Below are 19431 nucleotides of genomic sequence, written 5' to 3'. Positions count from 1 at the left end.
GACCTCACCACCTGCACAGACTATAGAATGACCATCAGTCCCAGAGGTTCACCATTTCTCAGAAACAGAAATAGACAACAGTACATGCCAAAGGAATGAAACTTCCTGGAAAAGGAACACCACTCTAGGAATGAGCAGATGTCAGAAAACTAGGCAAACACACTGTGTGTGTTTTTAATTGGAGAACTGTGTAAATTTTTAAAAAATGGATGCAATGCATGTGCAGAGACTAACAAAATGGGACTAACTGGAGTTTTCACACTGTTTTGTTAATTACTGATAATTTTCTTGGTGACCTTGTGTATTAGTTGACTTGCATAGCATGTAAGTGCAGATGATAGCATAGGCAAAATATTTTCTTTGACAAGTGAGATGTTTTGAGGAATACAGTTGTACTTGAGTTTTGACAAAGGGGTCACTGAACTTAAAACATTAATGTATTTCCTGTGTTTCATGTGTGAAGAGTTGTTTACTAACATTCAGTGAACAGTACAATATATTTCTATTTCCAGATAAATATGTCATTGTTGGCAGTCACCATGGCAACAGTGAAGAACTTTGGACCAGCAGTACTTCCATACTTACTGAAATAATCAGGTCTGTGATGTCCCAGGTTCAGAAGAAAAGATGGCGACCAAATCGTACTATTTTGTTTAGTTCCTGGGGAGGAAGTGTTTTTGGCAAAATCGGCTCACATGAATGGGCAGAGGTAGGGATTATTATGTACTCTAAAAGTGTTATCTTCTACTCCGATGAAGAATATGTCTTTCAATTCAAATTGCATTTATGTAGATTATTTTGGAATATAACAGGAAAAGAATATGTGGAATTTTACTGAAATATTTACAGGCTTGGAAATGCAGGCCACTAAAATGGTGGATGGGGTGTTTTTTTTTTGGGATGTTGGTGTTGCTGGCTGAGTGTCCATTCCTAATTGCCCTTTGAACTGGGTAGTTTGTTAAGGCCACGACAGGGGTCAGTTAAGACAAAAACACAGTGCCTTGGGTCATACTGGATAAGTACCATGGATTTCCTTCCCTAAAAGGAATATTCCTTCCCTAAAGTGAATGAATCAGATGGGCTTTTATGACGATTGAGAATGGTTACATGGTTGGCATTAGGCTGACTTTTAATTCCACACTGTTTCTTCTAATTGAATTCAGATTTCATCATGTGCAATGATGGAATGGGAATTCATGTCCTCAAAGCATTATCCTGGACCTCTGCATTATTAGTTTAGTGACTTTTCCGTTACCTGTAAGAGCAGATCTCTAAGATCAGTGATTTTGAAATGCTGTTTAAATTTTCCTTTTCCGAGATAGTGAGAGGCTAGTGATGCCATTGGTAGCTGGAAGTGGCAGTCATCAAATAAGTCTGTATTGTGAAACAGGAAGGCAAAGGATTAATAAATTGCAGCGATTGCAAAATGTGAGCCTTATCACCTAATGTGTAACGGTCTCTTCCAGGTCCACTTCAGCTAGTACAGGTTGTGTTCAGGAGAATCTCCAAACCCTGAGGGCTCCAATTCACAAAGGGTGGTTTGTACTCAGAGTCCGACTCCTCCAGTGAGGCGGACATTGGTGGCGGGGGGAAGGTAGGGAGAGAGAGAGAGACAGACAGACAGACAGACAGATGTTACCGTATGAAACATGGCTGCAGCAGCCAAGAGGAGCATCAGCCTCATGAGGGGACATGGATGAGTAATGTACATAGGGTCATAAATACTGGCTAATGCTCATAGAAAGTGCTACCGTACTGAATAGTTTCACAGGTAGAGATTTAGTTCAGGGAGATTTTGAAGCATCAGTGGAAGAATACATTTGTTAAGGCAGATGATACCAGTACAATGCTGGGAGAGGAGGTGAGCCCAGTGGAAAGTAGTGGCCACCTGTTGCCTATGTTAATGAAGATGACCATGGGGCTCAGTGTACTTCTCAGGTTCATTCCAGGGACCATGTGGAGACATGATGGATTGTGGAATCAGTGGCCAGTTGCTGCATCAAGCAGGTGAGTGAGGCCATGTACCAGAGGATTGGGCAATATATCATGTATTGCCCAGGCAGACTAAAAGACTGCTTGAATTCAGGGTTATGGAGGATTCCCTCAGGATGGGCCTACAAACTGCAAGCATACAACCATCAAGGCTCCCACAACTAGGACCCATTGTGAACAGCCATTTTCCAGGGTGCAACCACAGCAAAAGGATCCTGCAAGTGTTTGTCAGGTTCCTGAGAAGCTAATGCAGTGAGTTTATCCTGAGATATTCCTTGATCCTTCAGCTCTTCAGAACACTTGAATAGCTTTGTGGATCTGTCCTAGATGACAAGGATTATCTCTAAAAACATGGCGCGTGATTCTGTGCACATATTTTCATACCCTCCACTTAAAGTGCTCACTGTCTGGTAAAGACTCACTGGTGCAGAATAATCAAGCAAACAATTATAGAATGCATTACAAGAGAGTTAAAGTAAAATATTTATCTCATGATTTCACATTCATCAAGTTTGTACCAAATGAGACCCCAAATAAACTTAGTTGGGATTATACATGAGAGATTATTTCTCTCCCAGTGCCTACAGTTGATGTGGGGGCTGGTTGGTGTATGGCTTGCTCTGTTGCGGGAAATGGCTGTGGTTCAGCATGGAGGGGCCCATCAAGTCAGGATGGGGTTCTCACCTACATTTGTATAAGGTCTGCCTTTGCCTCTGAGTTTCATTCTGCACTTCTATTCTGCGAAATCAACTGAAAAAGATTCATAATAAATGCAAGGAGTACCTTAAAAAGAACAGCTGCTTCCGGATCATTTCAAGGCTCGCTTGTCTTCTTTTCTTACCTGGAGCAGTGTAACGTGTGACCATGTGTTAGGCATCTTGTGATCCTCTTACCAATTGCACAACAGAATCCTCTGGAGCTGATTGGTGAATAAACTTATATTCTACTTTCCTGTCTTCAATTTGAAGTAAATAGTCAGAAAGTAAAGACATGGTATGTCAGCTTGGCTGCATAGACCTTGTGCTGTTTAGGGAATCCTGGATACTTCTCATCGCCAAGAATCATACATTACAGAAGAGGCCCTTTGGCCCATCAGTTCATTACCACATGATCACATGAGCAGGAAGTGTTTCCAGCTGCAAAAACTTGTGCTGTGCAGTTTGGAACTCAGACGACTGCAGCAAGAGCCAATTATTTTGCATCACAATTGGCTCAGCTGCATCAGTAGAAAGGAAGAAAAGTGGAGACCAATAGTGATAAGTGATTCAACAGTAAGTGGAACAGACACATCTTTCTCTGGCATTGATTGTAATGTTACCTCTCTGGTGCTAGGGTCAAGAATGTTATGAAACGTTTGCAGCACCTTCTTTCAGAGGCAGAACAGAGATTGTGGTCCACAGTTGCACAACGACATAATGAGAATGAGAGTTGAAGTCCTGAAAGCAGAATTTAGGAAGCTGCAGATGAGCTTAGACAGCAGGACATCTAAGGCAGAAATCTCAGACTTGTACAACATGGCAGTAATTATGGACATAGTAAAACTAAGCAAATTAACATTTGGCTGAATGATGCAGGAGAGAGAGAGAGAGCTTTAATTCGGGGGTATTGAGACCAGCTTTTGGACCAAGTGGGACCTATACAAGATGCATAAGTTACGTCTCAATAAGACCAGGATGAATTACCTCGTAAGAATATTTTCTCGTGCTATTGGGGAGGGTTTAAAATAACTAGTCAGGGATTGGGAACCTGAAAGAAAAATCAAAGCTAGTAAAGGGAAGTAGAAAAACTGTAAATGAAAGTGGAAAGCAGCAGAAATAAGGCTTTGAATATCCTAGGTCAAAATACAGTATAAAGTTAAAAAGGCAGAATTGATGGCACTGCATTTGAGCCAGAATTAACATTGTTTAAAAGGACACTGAAACTTAGATCTGCATCTCCCTGTCAATTCACATCTTTCTAGAAATTGCAAATTGAGATGACAAGTTTCTCTGTATGGCTTTCAGCTTGGCAAAACAGTGGGCAACTTAGGAATATACAACTATACAAGGATCTTCAATTGCAACTGGAAAATGGATTGTAGGCTAGAACTGGAAGCTAGAGCTTTCTGCCTCTGTCAACTTCAAGCTCAAATTACTTCTAGATAAAGCACTCGCATATCAACACCTGCTATTCACTGAGAACTTTGGGTCTTACAGTCTGAACCAGATATCCCAACTTACCCTTAGTTTGTAAGTTGATCACTGCTATTTGTTAGTGTTTGTTGCTTTCTTTTGCAGGAGTAATAAATTCCATTTTATTTTGCTAAATAAATTCTCGTGTTAATTGAAGTATGGTTACTGTTTAGTTTAAAAAAAAGAAAAGATGTAAAGTATTCATTGCTACTGACTGACAGGAGGTGACTCCTTCTCACCTGGTTGTAATCTAGTCATCATGGTTTTATGAAGGTGAAATCATGATTACTGCACTTGATACATTTTGTTGAAGAGCTTATTGACAGAAGCAATAAGGGAGAAGCAGTGGATGTGATGTATTTGGATTTTCAAAAGGCCCACACGGAATGTTACTGAATAAAATCAAAGCACTGAGCATGATTTGAGGATTGGGTAACAGCTAAAAACACAGAGAAGATATAAGTGAATCATTCTTAAGTTGGTAGGTAAAGACAAGTGGCATCCCACAAGCTTCAGTGCCTTGGGCCCCAGCTGTTCACAATCTAGATGAATGATTTGGAGGTGAGGGCTAATTGTAAAATGTCCAAGTTTGACATAAAACATGGTAGGAAAATGAATTGTGAGAAGGTGTAAAGAGGGGATATAGTCAGACTGAGTGAGTGGATAAGAACATGGCAGATGGCACACAGTGTGGGTAAATGTGTGGTTGACCGCTCTGATAGGAGGAGTAGTAGTGCAGAGTCTTTTTTAAATGTTGAGAGATTGAGAGTGTTGGTGTCCAAAGGGACTTTGTTCTTAAATCATTGAAAGTCTAACATGCAGATGCAGCAAGCAATTCAGAAGGCAAATGATATCTTCGCCTTTATTCAAAAGGATTTGAGTAGAGAAGCAAATATGTCTTGTTTCTATTCTATAGAACACAAGTGGGACAGCACTTGAAGCATTGTGTGCAATTCTAGTCCCCATGCCTAAGATAGGATATACTTACCATGGGGAGGGCTTTTGTGCTCCAGTGGTAGTCACCCTATCTCTGAGTCAGCAGACTCTGGTTCAAGTTCTATCTGCTCCATAGGTGTGTAATAACATCTCTGAATATGTTGATTAGAAAATATCGATATTCACTATAGAGGGAGTGCAGCGGAGGTTCATCAGACTGATTCCTGAGGTGGTAAGTTGTCCTTTGAGGAGAGATTGCGGATACTGGGCCTCCACTCTCTGAAGATTTGAAGATTAGACATACAATTTCATAGATACTTATCAAATTCTTAAAGGACTGGACAGGATCAATGCGCAAAAGATATTTTTCCAAGCTATTGGGTCCAAAGCAAGAGATAGTCTCAGAATAAGAAACAAGCCATTTAGGACTGGAAGGTGGAGAAATGTCTTCATTCAGAAGGTGGGGAATCTTCAGAGGGTGGTGGGAGCTCAGTTGTTGATAAGTTCAAGACAGCAAGCGATTAGGAGTTAGCACAGGATTATGTGCTGCGGTGGATGATCTGCTTTGATATAGAATACGGAGCAGCTTTAAGGGGCTGAGAGGCCTAGTCCTGCTGCTATGTTCTTATGTAACTCCTGCATCAACTGGATGGGGTGCTGGCTATAGCTCTGAATTGTGTATGAGCTGGTGAGTGAACAGCCTCTGGGAACTCTGACAGATAGTCATACATTTCATGCTACTGTCCTTTCCTGGTGATTCCAGAGGCTCACCATCAATGTAAAGATGTGCATACGTGAGCCTATCTTCAATCCTCTGATTGGGAGTGATTGAAGCTGTCACTATTTGACACCAGCTTGCTGCCATTCCTTCATAGATTGCATCAGAGCCCACTGGCATGAGAGTGTCTGTATTTGGAAAGATTGATCTCAACTGATGTGGCACTGTCTCTGCAGATTTTGGTTCCTCCTCAGATCTTGTTTGGACCTGGAACCACCATCAGTACCTCATCCACGAGGAGACCTATAAGAGAGATGGGTTTCATTAGAGTGCTGCACTTTAAATCATCTGTCCTTGATATGTAGCTTCTTGTATTAATCAAGGCCCACAGAAGCACTGCACTTCATCCTTGGCAGAAGGACTGATGTCTGCATCCATGTCATTACTGTGTCTCTGTGAGCTGTACATCTTATTGCATTCTACAAAAGCTGTCTGCTGTGCATAATCCTATTTCCATTGCCATCTCCTCCTTTGGGACCCCTACAGCTATGAACAACACCTCCAGTTCTTCTTCTCTCTCTGGCAATGTGAATGAGCTTCTCTTAAAACCACATACAGAGTCAATCTTCTCTTATAGTCTAGCTGTGCTCACTCATTTTCCATTTGAGCATCATGGCTATCGGAGGACAGCTGCAAACAGCCATTCAGTATTGGAAAGGCAGTGATCAACTTTAACTGATCCTTCAGTGTAAGGCAACTGTACATATCATTGTGAATGCTGTCTGATTGATAAGTCAGAAACCTCTCCTCACATCTTTTGGCACCATGCTTGAGATGCAGTGCCTAATGTTTTTCTCATGCTTTTCTCATGAAGCTTCCGGGCCTCCTCATCCCTTCAACTGGGAAGAGCACTTTTTTTTACTTCCTCACTGTTAGATTTTCAGGGAGGTCACACTAACCTATGTGTTATTCTTATATACACTGTTTTATTCAGCACATCACTCAATGCCCTCTGTAGATGGAATTTTGTGGAGGTGAGAAATATCTCAGTCACTGACTGGGGAGTGGGTGAGACTCCTATGTCTCCTCCTTACATGAATGCTTGCCAAATCTGTTGCCAATCTCACGGTTGACAAAGTAGTGGACATTATCCTGGGATCAAGGACTCTGGCAGCTGAGACCACCCACCTGAGGTCTCAGAACAAGGGAAATACAAGTATTGATAGAATGATGTGGGAGCAGGGGGAGTGGGTTGCAGGAGGAGGGTGATTGGTCACAGTGGGATGGCGGTTAGCGGACCCTCCTCCTTGATGATGGATCGAACAGGCACTGAGTATCTGACAAATGGGGAACACACCTAAAAACCTGCTTGCAGCCAGGCCAACTGGCTCTTTACTGGCTACAGATTGGACTATCAGGGGTCCAGTCACCTGCCTAGGCAGCGCAAAACCCAAACTCATTGCTAACATGAGGGCTTCCTGTCATTTGGGAAATTTCTAGCCACTTTGTCAAGGTGAATATGTTTGAATCCTCTTCCTTCACATGCAGCTTCACCCTAACAGCATGACAATGCTTTCTATATCCATCAAAACATTTTTAGCTAAGACTTCTGAGTGAGTAACGTATAAGAAACAGACACAACTCTGCGCCTATTGTTAACTAGCTAAAATTGTAATGTATATAAAACATAGTCTGGATTTATGGGAAAATGTATGACAGACGGAATTAGGGGTCAGGGAACAATGGACCTTGGTAATGAAAGTAAAAATAAAGGTCACTAAATAAATGGGTAGCAGGTAGGGAAAAGGGCAAGTGAAAGGCAGATTGGTGAACCGGCTATTAGTATGGAAAAATAACACTGATTATATTTATCTTTTGGTAAGTTTCATGTAATATCTGTTTAAAAGTGACTGATAAGACCAGACATGTCTGTCTTGGGGGACAGAGTGGGAAGTGACAGCTTGATCTGTGCTTTTGTTACAGTTTAAAAATGTAAACATTGAATGGTCAGTGCCTCTTGGTTAGGTCTGATGGTTATGTAGAATTGTAGAATGATAGACCACAGAAGGTGGCACTACAGATCATGCTGTCTGTGCTGGCTTTGTGGTAGAGCAGTCCAATTAATCTCACTCCCTGCTCCTTCTGTATAAACATGTAATTTGTTCCACTTTCAAGTTTTATCCAATTGCCTTATGAATTATTAATTCTGCTTTTGTCACATTTTAGACTGAGCATCGCTAACCAGAAACTCTGTTTAAACAAAAAATTCACAACACATTTTCACCAAGAAGTGGGTGAAAGTCTGGAACTTGCTGTCTGAAAAGGTGGCTGAGTCAGAAACTCTCATAACATTTAAATAGTATTTACATATTCACTTGCATTGCCATAACCTTCAGGGCTTTGGGCCAACAGTTGGAAAATGGGATTTTTGTATGAATACAAATAGACAACAAGGCCTCCAGCTGTGCTGTAAACACCTATGAACCTACATTAATGCTTTGTACAGTTTAACAGGACAATCTCCATTAATAACTTGGAAGGTAACATGCTTGAAGTGAATGGGATTTGAAATGATGTGGACTTTGATCTCCATATTGCGTTTCCATTAAAAAGTTGCTTGACATCAGAAGTATAGAATATCCTATGTTTAGAGCTAAGGGCCGCCATCTGACCTTTCTTTTCAACTGCTATAATTAGCAATTGAACTGGAACTAAAGGTACATACTGCTGCCAATCACAATAATTTTGTCAACAAATCCTTTCATCAAAAGATGGGAAATAGTTTTCTGACCTTTGTCTAATTCATTGTTCCATCTATTCAATTTATAATTTTAATCATCAATTCACAAACATATAGAAAGTAATAAGTTAAACTGACCAATTATATGGGTACAATCTCTGAATTTTTCTATGTATCCTCTCGTAACAAAAGAAGCAGCACTTTTAAAAGCATCAATGTACAATCAAATAACAGTGGTAAAAATTTTTGTAGTGCTAAGGGGAGCGAGCAGGGAATAGGACTAATTGATCACCCCTGTCAAAGAGCAGGCACAAGCGCAATGAGCCAAATGATCACTTCCTGTGCTTCATCTTTCCATGGGGATAACTAATATTAAATAACAAACAGAATATGTTCTGTTAAGGAGCTGATAAACCCACAATAAGTAAACCGCATATCAGATTTGATCTTGTCATCAGAATGTATGATAAACCAACATCTGAGCTGCTTGCACAAAATGAACCTAAATGCACTAAAATTAAAATGATTTCTAAGTTTCAAATTATTAGAAGTGTTCAAGATGATTTCAAATCTAACTACTACTTCACTTTTCTTCCTATCAGTCATAGATATCTACTGTACAAGAAATATAGGGAATAAATTCAACACGCAACTTCCCACTTTGCCCTTGAAAATCAGGCACTTGACAGTAAAACAGGGGAGGGGCACCTCAGGTCACGTTACTGACACTCAAGAGTTACCTGATGCAATACTCAGGTGGACCTGCAAACTGTGGAGTAGCCTATCGTTATGAAACTGGCAAGTTTCACTTGATTTATTGTCACGTATACCTAAGTACAGTGAAAAGTTTTGTTTGTGAGCAATACAGGCAGATCATAGTAAGCAAGGACATAGAGATCATAGGGTGAAAACAACATGGATAAAGTGAGGCATACAGGTTATACCACACAGGACATGCATGAGGCAAGATAAATATTAACAAGATCAACATTATTTGAAGTTGGAGATCCCATTCATCAGTCTAATAACAGCAGGGAAGAAGCTGTTCTTGAACCTGTTGGTGCATGTGTTCAAGCTTTTGTACCTTCTGCCTGATGGAAGAGGTTGTAGGAAAGCATTATTGGTGTGGGAGGGGTCTTTGGTGATGTTGGCAGCCCTTCCGTGGCAATGGTAGGTGTAAATGAAGTAGAAGGGTCTAGGCCCGAAACGTCAGCTTTCCTGCTCCTCTGATACTGCTTGGCCTGCTGTGTTCATCCAGCTGTACACCTTGTTATCTCCATGGATAGATGGTTGGCTTCTGTGATAATCTGGGCTGTGCACATAACTAACCTTCTGTAGTTTCTTATAGTCCTGGGCAGAGCAGTTGCTGTACCAGGCTGTTATGTATCTAGATAATATGCTTTCTATGGTGCATCTGTAAAGGTTGATGAGGTTCTTTAACTACCTAAGCTGCCTGAGGAAGAAGAGGTGTTCTTGTGCCTTCTTGACTGTCACATCTACGAGGAAAGTCCAGGACAGGACTCCAAGGAACTTGACGCTGTCAATCCTCTCACCCTCTGCTCCATTGATGTAGATAGGGACATGTTTTCCTCCTTTCTTTCTGAAGTCATTGATCAGTTCTTTTATTTTTCCAACATTGTGAGAGAGGTTGTTATCATTGCACCATGCCACCAAGCCATCTATCTCCTTTTGTATTCTGACTTATCGTTGTTTGATATCTATCCTACCGCAGTGGTATTGTCAGCAAACTTGTAGATGGCATTCCTTCAGAAGTTGGCTTTGCAGTCATGGGTAGACCGGGAGTACAGTAGGTGGCTGAGAACACATCCTTGGGGGACTCCAGTGTTGAGTGTTATCGTAGAGGAGGTGTGGTTGTCTGTCTTCACTGATTGCGGTCTATAGATCAGGAAGCTGAGGATCCAGTTACAGAGGGCGGAGCTGAGACCTAGGTCTCAGAGTTTTGAGATCAGTCTGGAGGGGTAATGGTGTTGAAGGCGGAGCTGTAGTCGAGCATTGAGCATGAGTCTATAATGCAGCAGTCAAAAGACAGGTTTCAGATTTCATGTTAAAGGTCACAAGGTTCACCCACACACCCTAGTTGTACCTTGAAGTGACTATGAAGAGAAAAAAACACAGTTGAAAGGTTATTCATGATTTGACTGGGAAAAGCAGGAGTGCTCTAATAAGCTTAAAAATAATTCCAGTTACCATGGGTTCCCCTGGTTCTCTCCCAGTCTCCCTGACTGCCTGATGTTAAATTCTCCACAGGTAGCAAGATGCAGCATTCATAACTCACTGGCAACGTGGTAGCAAAGCCCAAACGTGGGTCTGGTTTCGGCCCGCTGGTGTCACTCATAGATTGTACCACCAAAGTTAAGTTTCTCCACCTTTCTTGTAACTCATCAAACACTATATTGTGTAAAGCTTTGATAATTAGTGATATCTTTTAATATTGTTTGTGAACATCATATTACATTTTCTGATCTGTCAACTACAGATCCACAGAGGTCTAGAAAACCACTTTAACATCAATGAATATTTTAAAAAATCAGTTTTGTGAAATGATTTTTCATTGCAAGAGAAGAAAATTAGTTTTTATCCATTAGCAGGAAAATTGTAACCTAAAAGGCAAAGAAGCAGACAACTGAAACATGAAAAAAAACAAACTTAATTACAGAGAGCTAAAATGTCTAGCACTTATTTCAAATAATAATAGATAGAGGGACTGAATTCATGGTTGTAATCTAATCATTGAATCTAGATGACTTTCATTAAACCCTTTGAGCTATGCTGTTGTGGTTTATGATGTCTGTTGTTCCCTTTGATTGGATTACAGCCATGTAATTACTTTTCTGCTATCTATTGTTTTTAAATATACGAGCTATATTATTCAGATGTAAATAATGCCTTTCTTTTACTATCTGAGATAGTGTTATTCTGTATTGATGAGAACATAAAAATAATTCAGTTTCTTTCATGTAATTAGTTTTAGTGTCACTTTTATTTGACATTACTGTGAGATGTACAACGATTACGCTATCAAGACAATTGTGTAAATTGTAAAAGTATTTATTTGAGAGGTACAAGCAAATGAAATTTGGGATTATATGTCACCCATAAAAACAATTAACTGTTGCTTTCACAATTTCTGATATGATCTGAAGTTTTTACCTAGCATTAAGAACCTTTGCTCCTCACATTCTGTGTTTTTATACTGGAATTAGAGGATGAGGGTGGCACATTGACACAGTTGCATGGTTCAAACATTGGATTGTTTTCTGTAGCACAAAACGCTTTTCTTCTTCCACATTGACATTCATCAGTTAATTTACTTGTGATTATGACACATTTTCTCATCTGAAGTATGTAATTAGATTTGTCTGATTGGAATGTGATGGCCTTGCACAGAAAAGAAAAGCTACAAGAAAGATTTTCTCTCTGATTGTTGAACAAAGCATGATGATAAGAATTGAAGAAGATAAATACTAATTTTTTTATCTTAAATTGGACGTTAATGAGCATTTTCTTTTGAGTAATGACCACTTTGCATCTTGAAGCTGTTTGAAATGGCAGCATAGGCATTTTAGGAGCTCGGGGCCATATTCGACCTGTCCAGGAATCCTGGTTATATCTCCTTTATACATGGCAGCAAGCCACAGTTAATGTGGGTTAAGGACCTGTTCTTGTATGTTGCAAGATTGAACTCACAAGGTGCTTTGGAGCACTAAAGTAGAAATAAAATTCAATCCTACATGTAACTTGAAAATATACTTTTGATGGAACACCTTCAATGAAGAGAAGCTTGTGAATAGATCCTATTGATCATATTGTTAAGGTTTGTAGTGTTGTTAAGATATCAGGAGATCTTAAGGACACCAACAACTATTTGATCTTATACCATGCCTGTATAGTATTGAAAAAGAAAAAGCATTTTAAAATTGATGCATTCACAGAATCCTGGAATATCTGAGGCCCAAAGTTTCATTGTGGGACGCAGAAGCTAAAACACTCCTGCTTCTCCAGGCCCATAAGAAAATTTAAAAAAAAGAACTTGTGTTACTTGGTCTCTTCTGGTCCACTGCATCCTTGCTCAAACCTCAGGTCAAAATTGTAGATTGGGTAAAGTTGATGGCATCAATGCCTGATCTGCATACGTATAGTCGCCTCAACACGCTTTGGGCAAAATTTCTCCCAGCCTTCATTTTAACATTTCAGTCAGTCAGATTTGGGCAAGAAATGAGTGGGTAAACACACTGTTCCTTTCTAGCTCTTGTCAAGGCGATCAAACTGAGAGGCGTGAATGATGTAAGTGTAAGCAAGTTATTTAACATAGATTGCGAATTCTGAAGCAAATGACATTATTTTAAGTAGGGCATTGGATATTGTTATTTCTCCCATTATATGGTGAGTACATTAAATGGACTTCCAACAAGAACTCACTAAATAATTTTACTCTTTCAAATATTCATGAGATTGGTTCAACAAGGCACCACTTCCTCAGGACAACAGGTATAACTTTGGCCTTGCCAGCAATGTTTGAAAATGAATTTTAAAAACATAAATATATATTTGCAAGACATGGGAAGGGAGACAGAATAAGATGATCAAATACTGTGACTGCAAAACTCTGTTCAATAGCACCAGCAGTTACAGTGCCATTTTGCGGGAGCATTAGGGAATGCCTTTGGCACATTTGTTGGAAGTATACAGCATAGATAATTCTGCGCACAAGAGACTTTGTTTACTTGATTATTGTCAAAGCCAAGCTCCAATCAATGCTACACCCGGTCAGTCAAATATTCCACCTGCTTTTATATGTTGAAGTTAAGATTCTGGAATTTGGTCAGCACTTGTTGTACCTTACCAGCTACCTTTCTCAAAATGTCAACATTGACACGGAGATTCAACACCATATCCGCTATGTCAGTTCCATCTTCCACAGACCATGCCTATGAGTGTGTGGTAACAAAAATCCTTGTCTACAGAGCAGTTGTGATAACACACTCTGCATTGAAACTTAAACACAAAAAGATGCAAGAGAAGTTGCACCAACGATGCCTTCTCCAGATGCCATAGATTTAATGGAAGGATCACAGATACCCGTCTTCAGCCAGTTAGATCCACGGTACATGATATCAAGAAACAATTGGAGGCACAGGATAGTGCAAAGAATATGGGCCCTGACAACATTCTGACAGTAGTAGTGAAGACTTGTGCTTCAGAACTTGCTGCTCCCATTGTCCAGCACTTTCAGTACAGTTACAACAAAGGTAATCTGGAAAATTGCCCAGGTCTATCCTGTACACACAAAGCAGGACAAATCCAACCCAGCTAATTACCGTGATGGAAGGTGTCATCAACAGTGCTATTAAGCAGCACCTGCTCAGCAATATGACCAAATGTGGCATCAAGGAGCCCTAGCAAACTTAGAAACAATGGGCAACAGGGGACAAACTCTCCACTGGTTGGAGTCTTACCTGGCACATAGGAAGATGGTCATGGTTTTTGAAGGTCAGTCATCTCAGCTCCAGGACATCTCTGCAGGAGTTCCTCAGGGTAGTGTCCTAGGCCCAACCATCTTCAGCTACATCATCAATGACCTTCCCTCCATCACAAAGTCAGAAAGGGTGATGTTCACTGATGATTGCACAACATTCAGCACCATTCACAACTCCTCAGATACTGAAGCAATCTGTGTTCAAATGCAACAAGATCTGGACAATATCCAGGCTTCAGCTGACAAGTGGCAAGTAACATGCATGCCACACAAATGCCAGGTAATGACCATTTCCAATAAGAATCAATCTAACCACCATCTCTTGACTTTCAAGGATATTATCATCACTGAACCCCCCCCATATACAATCTAGAGGCTACCATTGACCAGAGACTGAGCTGGACGTGCTACATATACGCGGTGGCTCGAAGAATAAGTCAGAGGCTGGGATTAGTCCATCGAGTGACTCACCACCTGACTCGCCAAAGCCTGTCCACCACGTAAAAGGCACAAGTCAGGAGTGTGATGGAATACTCCCCACTTGCCTGGATGAGTGCAGCCCCAACAATACTCAAGAAGCTTGACACCATCAGGGACAAAGCAGCTCACTTGATCGGCACTACATTCGTAAACATTCACCTCCTCCATCACCGATGCTCAGTAGCAGCAGTGTGTACTGTCTATAAGATACCAAAGATTCTCAAACAGCACCTTCCAAACCCACAACCACCTCCAACCAGAGGACAAGGGCAGTAGATACATGGGAACAGCACCGTCTGCAATTTCCCCTCCAAATCACTCACCATCCTGACTTGGAAATATATCACTGTTCCTTCACTGTCGCTGGGTAAAAATCCTGGAAGTTCCTCCCTAATGGCCTTATGGCTCAACCCACAGCATGTGGATTGCCATGGTATGAGAAGGCAGCTCACCACAACCTTTTCAAGAGCAAGGAGGGACTGGCAATAAATGCTGGTCAGCCAGCGACATCCACATCCTATGAGCAAATAAAACAAAAATGCCTTCACCAGGGTAACATTCTTCCCGCAGTGCAGGATACTACTGGCTGCATGGATGTGACATTGTCGGTAGTTTATCGGAATGCAGAGATGTACTGTAACTGTAAGGGTTTTCTCCCTGAATGTGCAGCTTGGCGTGTGACTGTGCTCTGCACATCATGCAACTGAATGCCTACCATGCTGGCAGCTGTCACGTTGCATTTGTTTTGTCTAAATCCATTGTGCTCTCAGTATTTGTGGCACCATGTAAAACGGCTATTGGGTGGTGAGGGCTATCCACCTGATGAATTGGAAGACAAATGCTATCATAGAGGTCAGTGAATTTGTGTTCAACAACACCACCACCACCACTGCCTTGGATACTCTAGTAATCTGCTGGGGCATAGATTGCTGGGAGACCCTGCAAGCCCTGTGCCAATGGTACCTGCAGCCATGATAGCAGCAAGTTGCACTAACGCAGCCATCAACTACGGATGTGTTACCCTGGGTCTGAACTGCCTCTGCAGCACTGAAGTGTTGGGTGGCTTCTGTTTATGCCACAAAGGAAACTGAGATATTGACCATTATGTACAGGTCTTGAAGCATTATCGTGGAGCTGGCCACCACTTCCAAGCTGGAAAATATGGGTCCTAAAGTCTGAGCAAAGCCCTTTAGCAGTATGTAGTACTGGACTCCTACATGGTGTTTGACATTGACAGGATGCTTCCTGGCAGCCTAGCAATGCACCAAGCCTTTCCTTCTGGTACCAAAACCCCTCACATTTAGACTTAAGAAAGCACTACCTTCTTTCAGAGTCTGTTTGTTGCCAATACATTCTGTGGTGGCTTCCCTTCTATTCATAATTCAGTCCAAATAATAGCTTTCATCTTTCTACTGTCATGTTGTTAAGAGCTGATGCTGTTTTGTAATGCTTTAAATCTTCATTATGCTTTATCTCACACATTAATGATGTTCAATGAATGGACAAGCAGGGACTGAGGGCCCATTTCCGAATTCAATGGAAAAATGAATTCATCATGACACGTCAGTCAATGCTCACAGTCCAGTCACACTAATATGGGGTGGCTATAGGCCCAGATTGGAAAGTTGTTCCAATCCTTTGACCCAGCAAAAATTAATTCTAATTGAAGATCTTAAGATACTTTATCAATGACAAGAATATTAAGTTTTGAACATTTACAGAAAGCAATTTTTTACAGTGGTTATAATAACAAAGAACTGTGTACCACTTGGAATCTAAAAAAGGGCACTGAATGCTCTGACGGATAAACTCAAATCAGGCAGAACTCATTGTAAGAAACTACTAGGCAGGTTATAAACATTCACTTTAAAATTGAAGGTAGTTTAAACTTTCCACCGAAACAGTAATCTTCAAAACAAATTATTTTCTTTAACAAGGAAGATTAATGTAAGAGATCTACTTTTGAACCATTCAAATGAGACCACAAGAAAGCACAGGAATGTGAACGGACTATTTGGGAATCCTGTACACTTCTTCCACATTTTGAGTACAAGCTACATATTATTTCAGTCATTTAATCTCTTGAGAAAAGGTCCTGCACAAATATCCTGAGGCAATCAAATGAAACTCCAGGATGTCCATCTATGCCCTCTATTCAATACTGTTTTGCTGTTCTCCACAAACAGGATTCCTATCCATCCAGGCAACAAGCAAGATTATTCTGCCACATAAAGGCAATAAAGCTTGAAAGTGGGCAATGCCAATATGGTATTTTGTATACAAGAGTATTTTGTAATTCAGACAGCACACAGATTGACATGAGGTGAGCACCACCTAAATCTAGTCTGCACTATTTGAAATCACCTTGCAGCTCTTAAAGAAAACTTGCATCCTGCTGCAGCACGTGCTGGAAGTAATTGGGGAAAAGTATCTCATCTTAAAGAAAGGTAAAAATGGCACAACATTGCAGAAGGTGTGTTCCATGATTCTCTGATGTAGCACTGAAGGCTAGTGCAGGAAGTGCTATATCTGCAAGAGTTACATAATTAGTCCAACTCTCCTGTTTATCCCCTATAGCCTTACAAATATTCTCCTCAAGTATTTATCCAAATCCTTTTGTAAGTTATTGAGTCTACTTCCAACACATTTTTGACCTAATGTTGGCCTTACTACACTGCGTCTTTGGTTTTGAATGTTGATATATAATTTGCAAATCCAAGGTTTTAAGTCAACAGTAAAGAAAACCACTTTAATAATCTGTATTGCAAACATTTACGCAGTACAAAACCAGCAATAATTCAGCAAATAATTCTTAATCTCGCTTTACCACTGACCAGAATAGTATGGGTCAGTGAAAAGATTTAATTTAAAGGCAGAATTCAAATATATTGTCAATGAATGCACTACTTCTTTCACAAATTAAATTAATTAACCACTCATTAATTCCATTGTTGCCAGCATTTCCATGAAGTAGCTAAATGCTGTCTGTATATCTGCAGAAACAGTGAGTTATCCTATACAGTATTTTAGTGTGTTAAAAACATCCTGTAAAAATGTAACAGCAACCATGAAAGAGATGTTGGTGAGCATTAGAATATAGCTGATCAATTTCAAAATGTTGCTGCCTTTCTGTATGAATTAGCTGCATGTTCACAGCTAGTCAAACATAGGTACATGTACAAGCAATACTGCAACAACAAGACGGAAGAAGGTGCATGTCAGGTGAATCTTTGAGACCAGAACAAGATCAAAAACATAGAAGTGAAAAGAGGTGAAGAGAAAAATAAGATTGGGAATGGGAGAATATAAGAATAGAATGACAGTCAAAATTACAGAGAACCAAAAATATCTTATACTAGTATGTAATTAGTAATCAGGTAATAAGACATAGAACGCACCTCATTAAAGACAAAGATTGTGACATATCCTTGGAAATGCGGCCAGGAACTGAGGCTTAATTTTGTACTTTGTCAGATTCCTCTTCCTTAGTAAGTACAATACAAAATATAGCTAGAAGAAGAGGTAATGGATAGGGTGAAAAGTAACAGACAGGGTGTACTGGTAAGGTTGTCAATGCTTGAATTGAATAAGACCCCTTGTGCAAAGGAAGAACATTTTACGTAGCAAGTGGTAATAATTTGAACTCATTGCCCGTGAAGATGGTGGAACCAGAGACGATCAATGATCAATCAGTGAAATTAAATGGGAACTTGAAATAAATAATCTTGCAGGACTGAAGGTGTTATGCGCAAATGCATGCAGTGTACGAAACAAGGTAAATGACCTTGTAGCACAGATCGAAATTGGCAGGTGCCATGTTGTGGGTATCACCGAGACATGGCTGCAAGCGGACCAGGGCTGAGAACTAAATATCCAAGGATAGGTGTCCTATCAAAAGGCAGATGGGCAGAGGGAGTAGGATTGCCTTGTTAGTCAGAAATTAAATTAAATGAATAACATGAAATGATGTAAGGTCAGAAGGCATAGATTCTGTGTGCATAGAGTTGAGGAACTGGAAAAGAAAAAATGGCCCTGATGGGGGTTATATACAGGTCTCCCAACAGTCTTCAGGATGTGGGACAGAAAATAAATCAGGAGATTGAAGAGGCATGTGAGAAAGGCACTATTTCAATGATCATGGAAGACTTCAATATGCAGGTGGACTGAGAAAATCAGATTGACAGCGGATCCCAAGAAAAGTAAGTTTTGAAATGTCCATGAGATTGTTTTTTAATCAGCCATGATCAAATGGTGGACTAGACTCAAATGGCCAAATGGCCTAATTCTGTTCCTATATGTTATTGTCTTAAAGGCTACTGTAATAGAACAGGTGAATGGAACCTTTTGAATTATTATATGGATAACTCGATGGGTTGAATGGAGTCCTTCTGTATCATAAATGATTTTATGACAATAGCAACTTGTGTTTGTATAATACCTTTAGCATAAAGCATTCCAAGGTGCTTGATGGTAGCATTATCAAACAAAATAATGATATGAAGCCACATAAAGAGATATTAGAGCAGATAATGAAAACAAACTGGAGAAAGGAGCATTTTAATTGAAGAAAGAACAGTAAAGGTAGTGGATTGTAAGGAAGGAATTCCAAAGCTTACAGCATAGGCAGCCACAGGTATGGTCACCAATTGTGCAGAATTTAAAATTGGATAAGCTTTTGAGGGAAGAATTAATAGAATGTAGATAACCCTGAAGAGTTGTGGAGGATATCCCAGAGATAAGAAGAATGTGAAAACAAGAATGAAATTTTAAAAGCTGGTGTTGCTTGACCAGTGTAAGTCAGCAAGCACAGATGAATGTGACTCGGTGCAAGTTAGGAAGAAGAGTTTTAGATAACTTAAAATTAATGGAAGATAAAACCTTGGATGTTTGTTGGTAA

The 19431-nt window shown here is 40.2% G+C and overlaps 1 protein-coding gene across 1 annotated transcript in view; it reads left to right on the top strand.

Moving 5' to 3' along the window:
• The first annotated feature begins 514 nt into the window (after positions 1 to 514).
• Positions 515 to 19431, top strand: part of LOC109939135 (inactive N-acetylated-alpha-linked acidic dipeptidase-like protein 2) — a 221019-nt gene continuing 202102 nt past the window's right edge. Inside the window, exon 1 of the mRNA XM_048604809.1 lies at positions 515 to 709. Coding sequence (XP_048460766.1) covers positions 605 to 709 — 105 coding nt within the window. The 5' untranslated portion in view covers positions 515 to 604. The remainder of the gene's footprint in view (positions 710 to 19431) is intronic.

The sequence above is a fragment of the Rhincodon typus genome, chromosome 13, assembly GCF_021869965.1.
Source record: "Rhincodon typus isolate 14 chromosome 13, sRhiTyp1.1, whole genome shotgun sequence".
Taxonomy (NCBI): Eukaryota; Metazoa; Chordata; class Chondrichthyes; order Orectolobiformes; family Rhincodontidae; genus Rhincodon; species Rhincodon typus.
The sequence above is the reverse complement of the archived record's forward strand: the minus strand, read 5'-3'. Positions and strand labels throughout refer to the sequence as shown.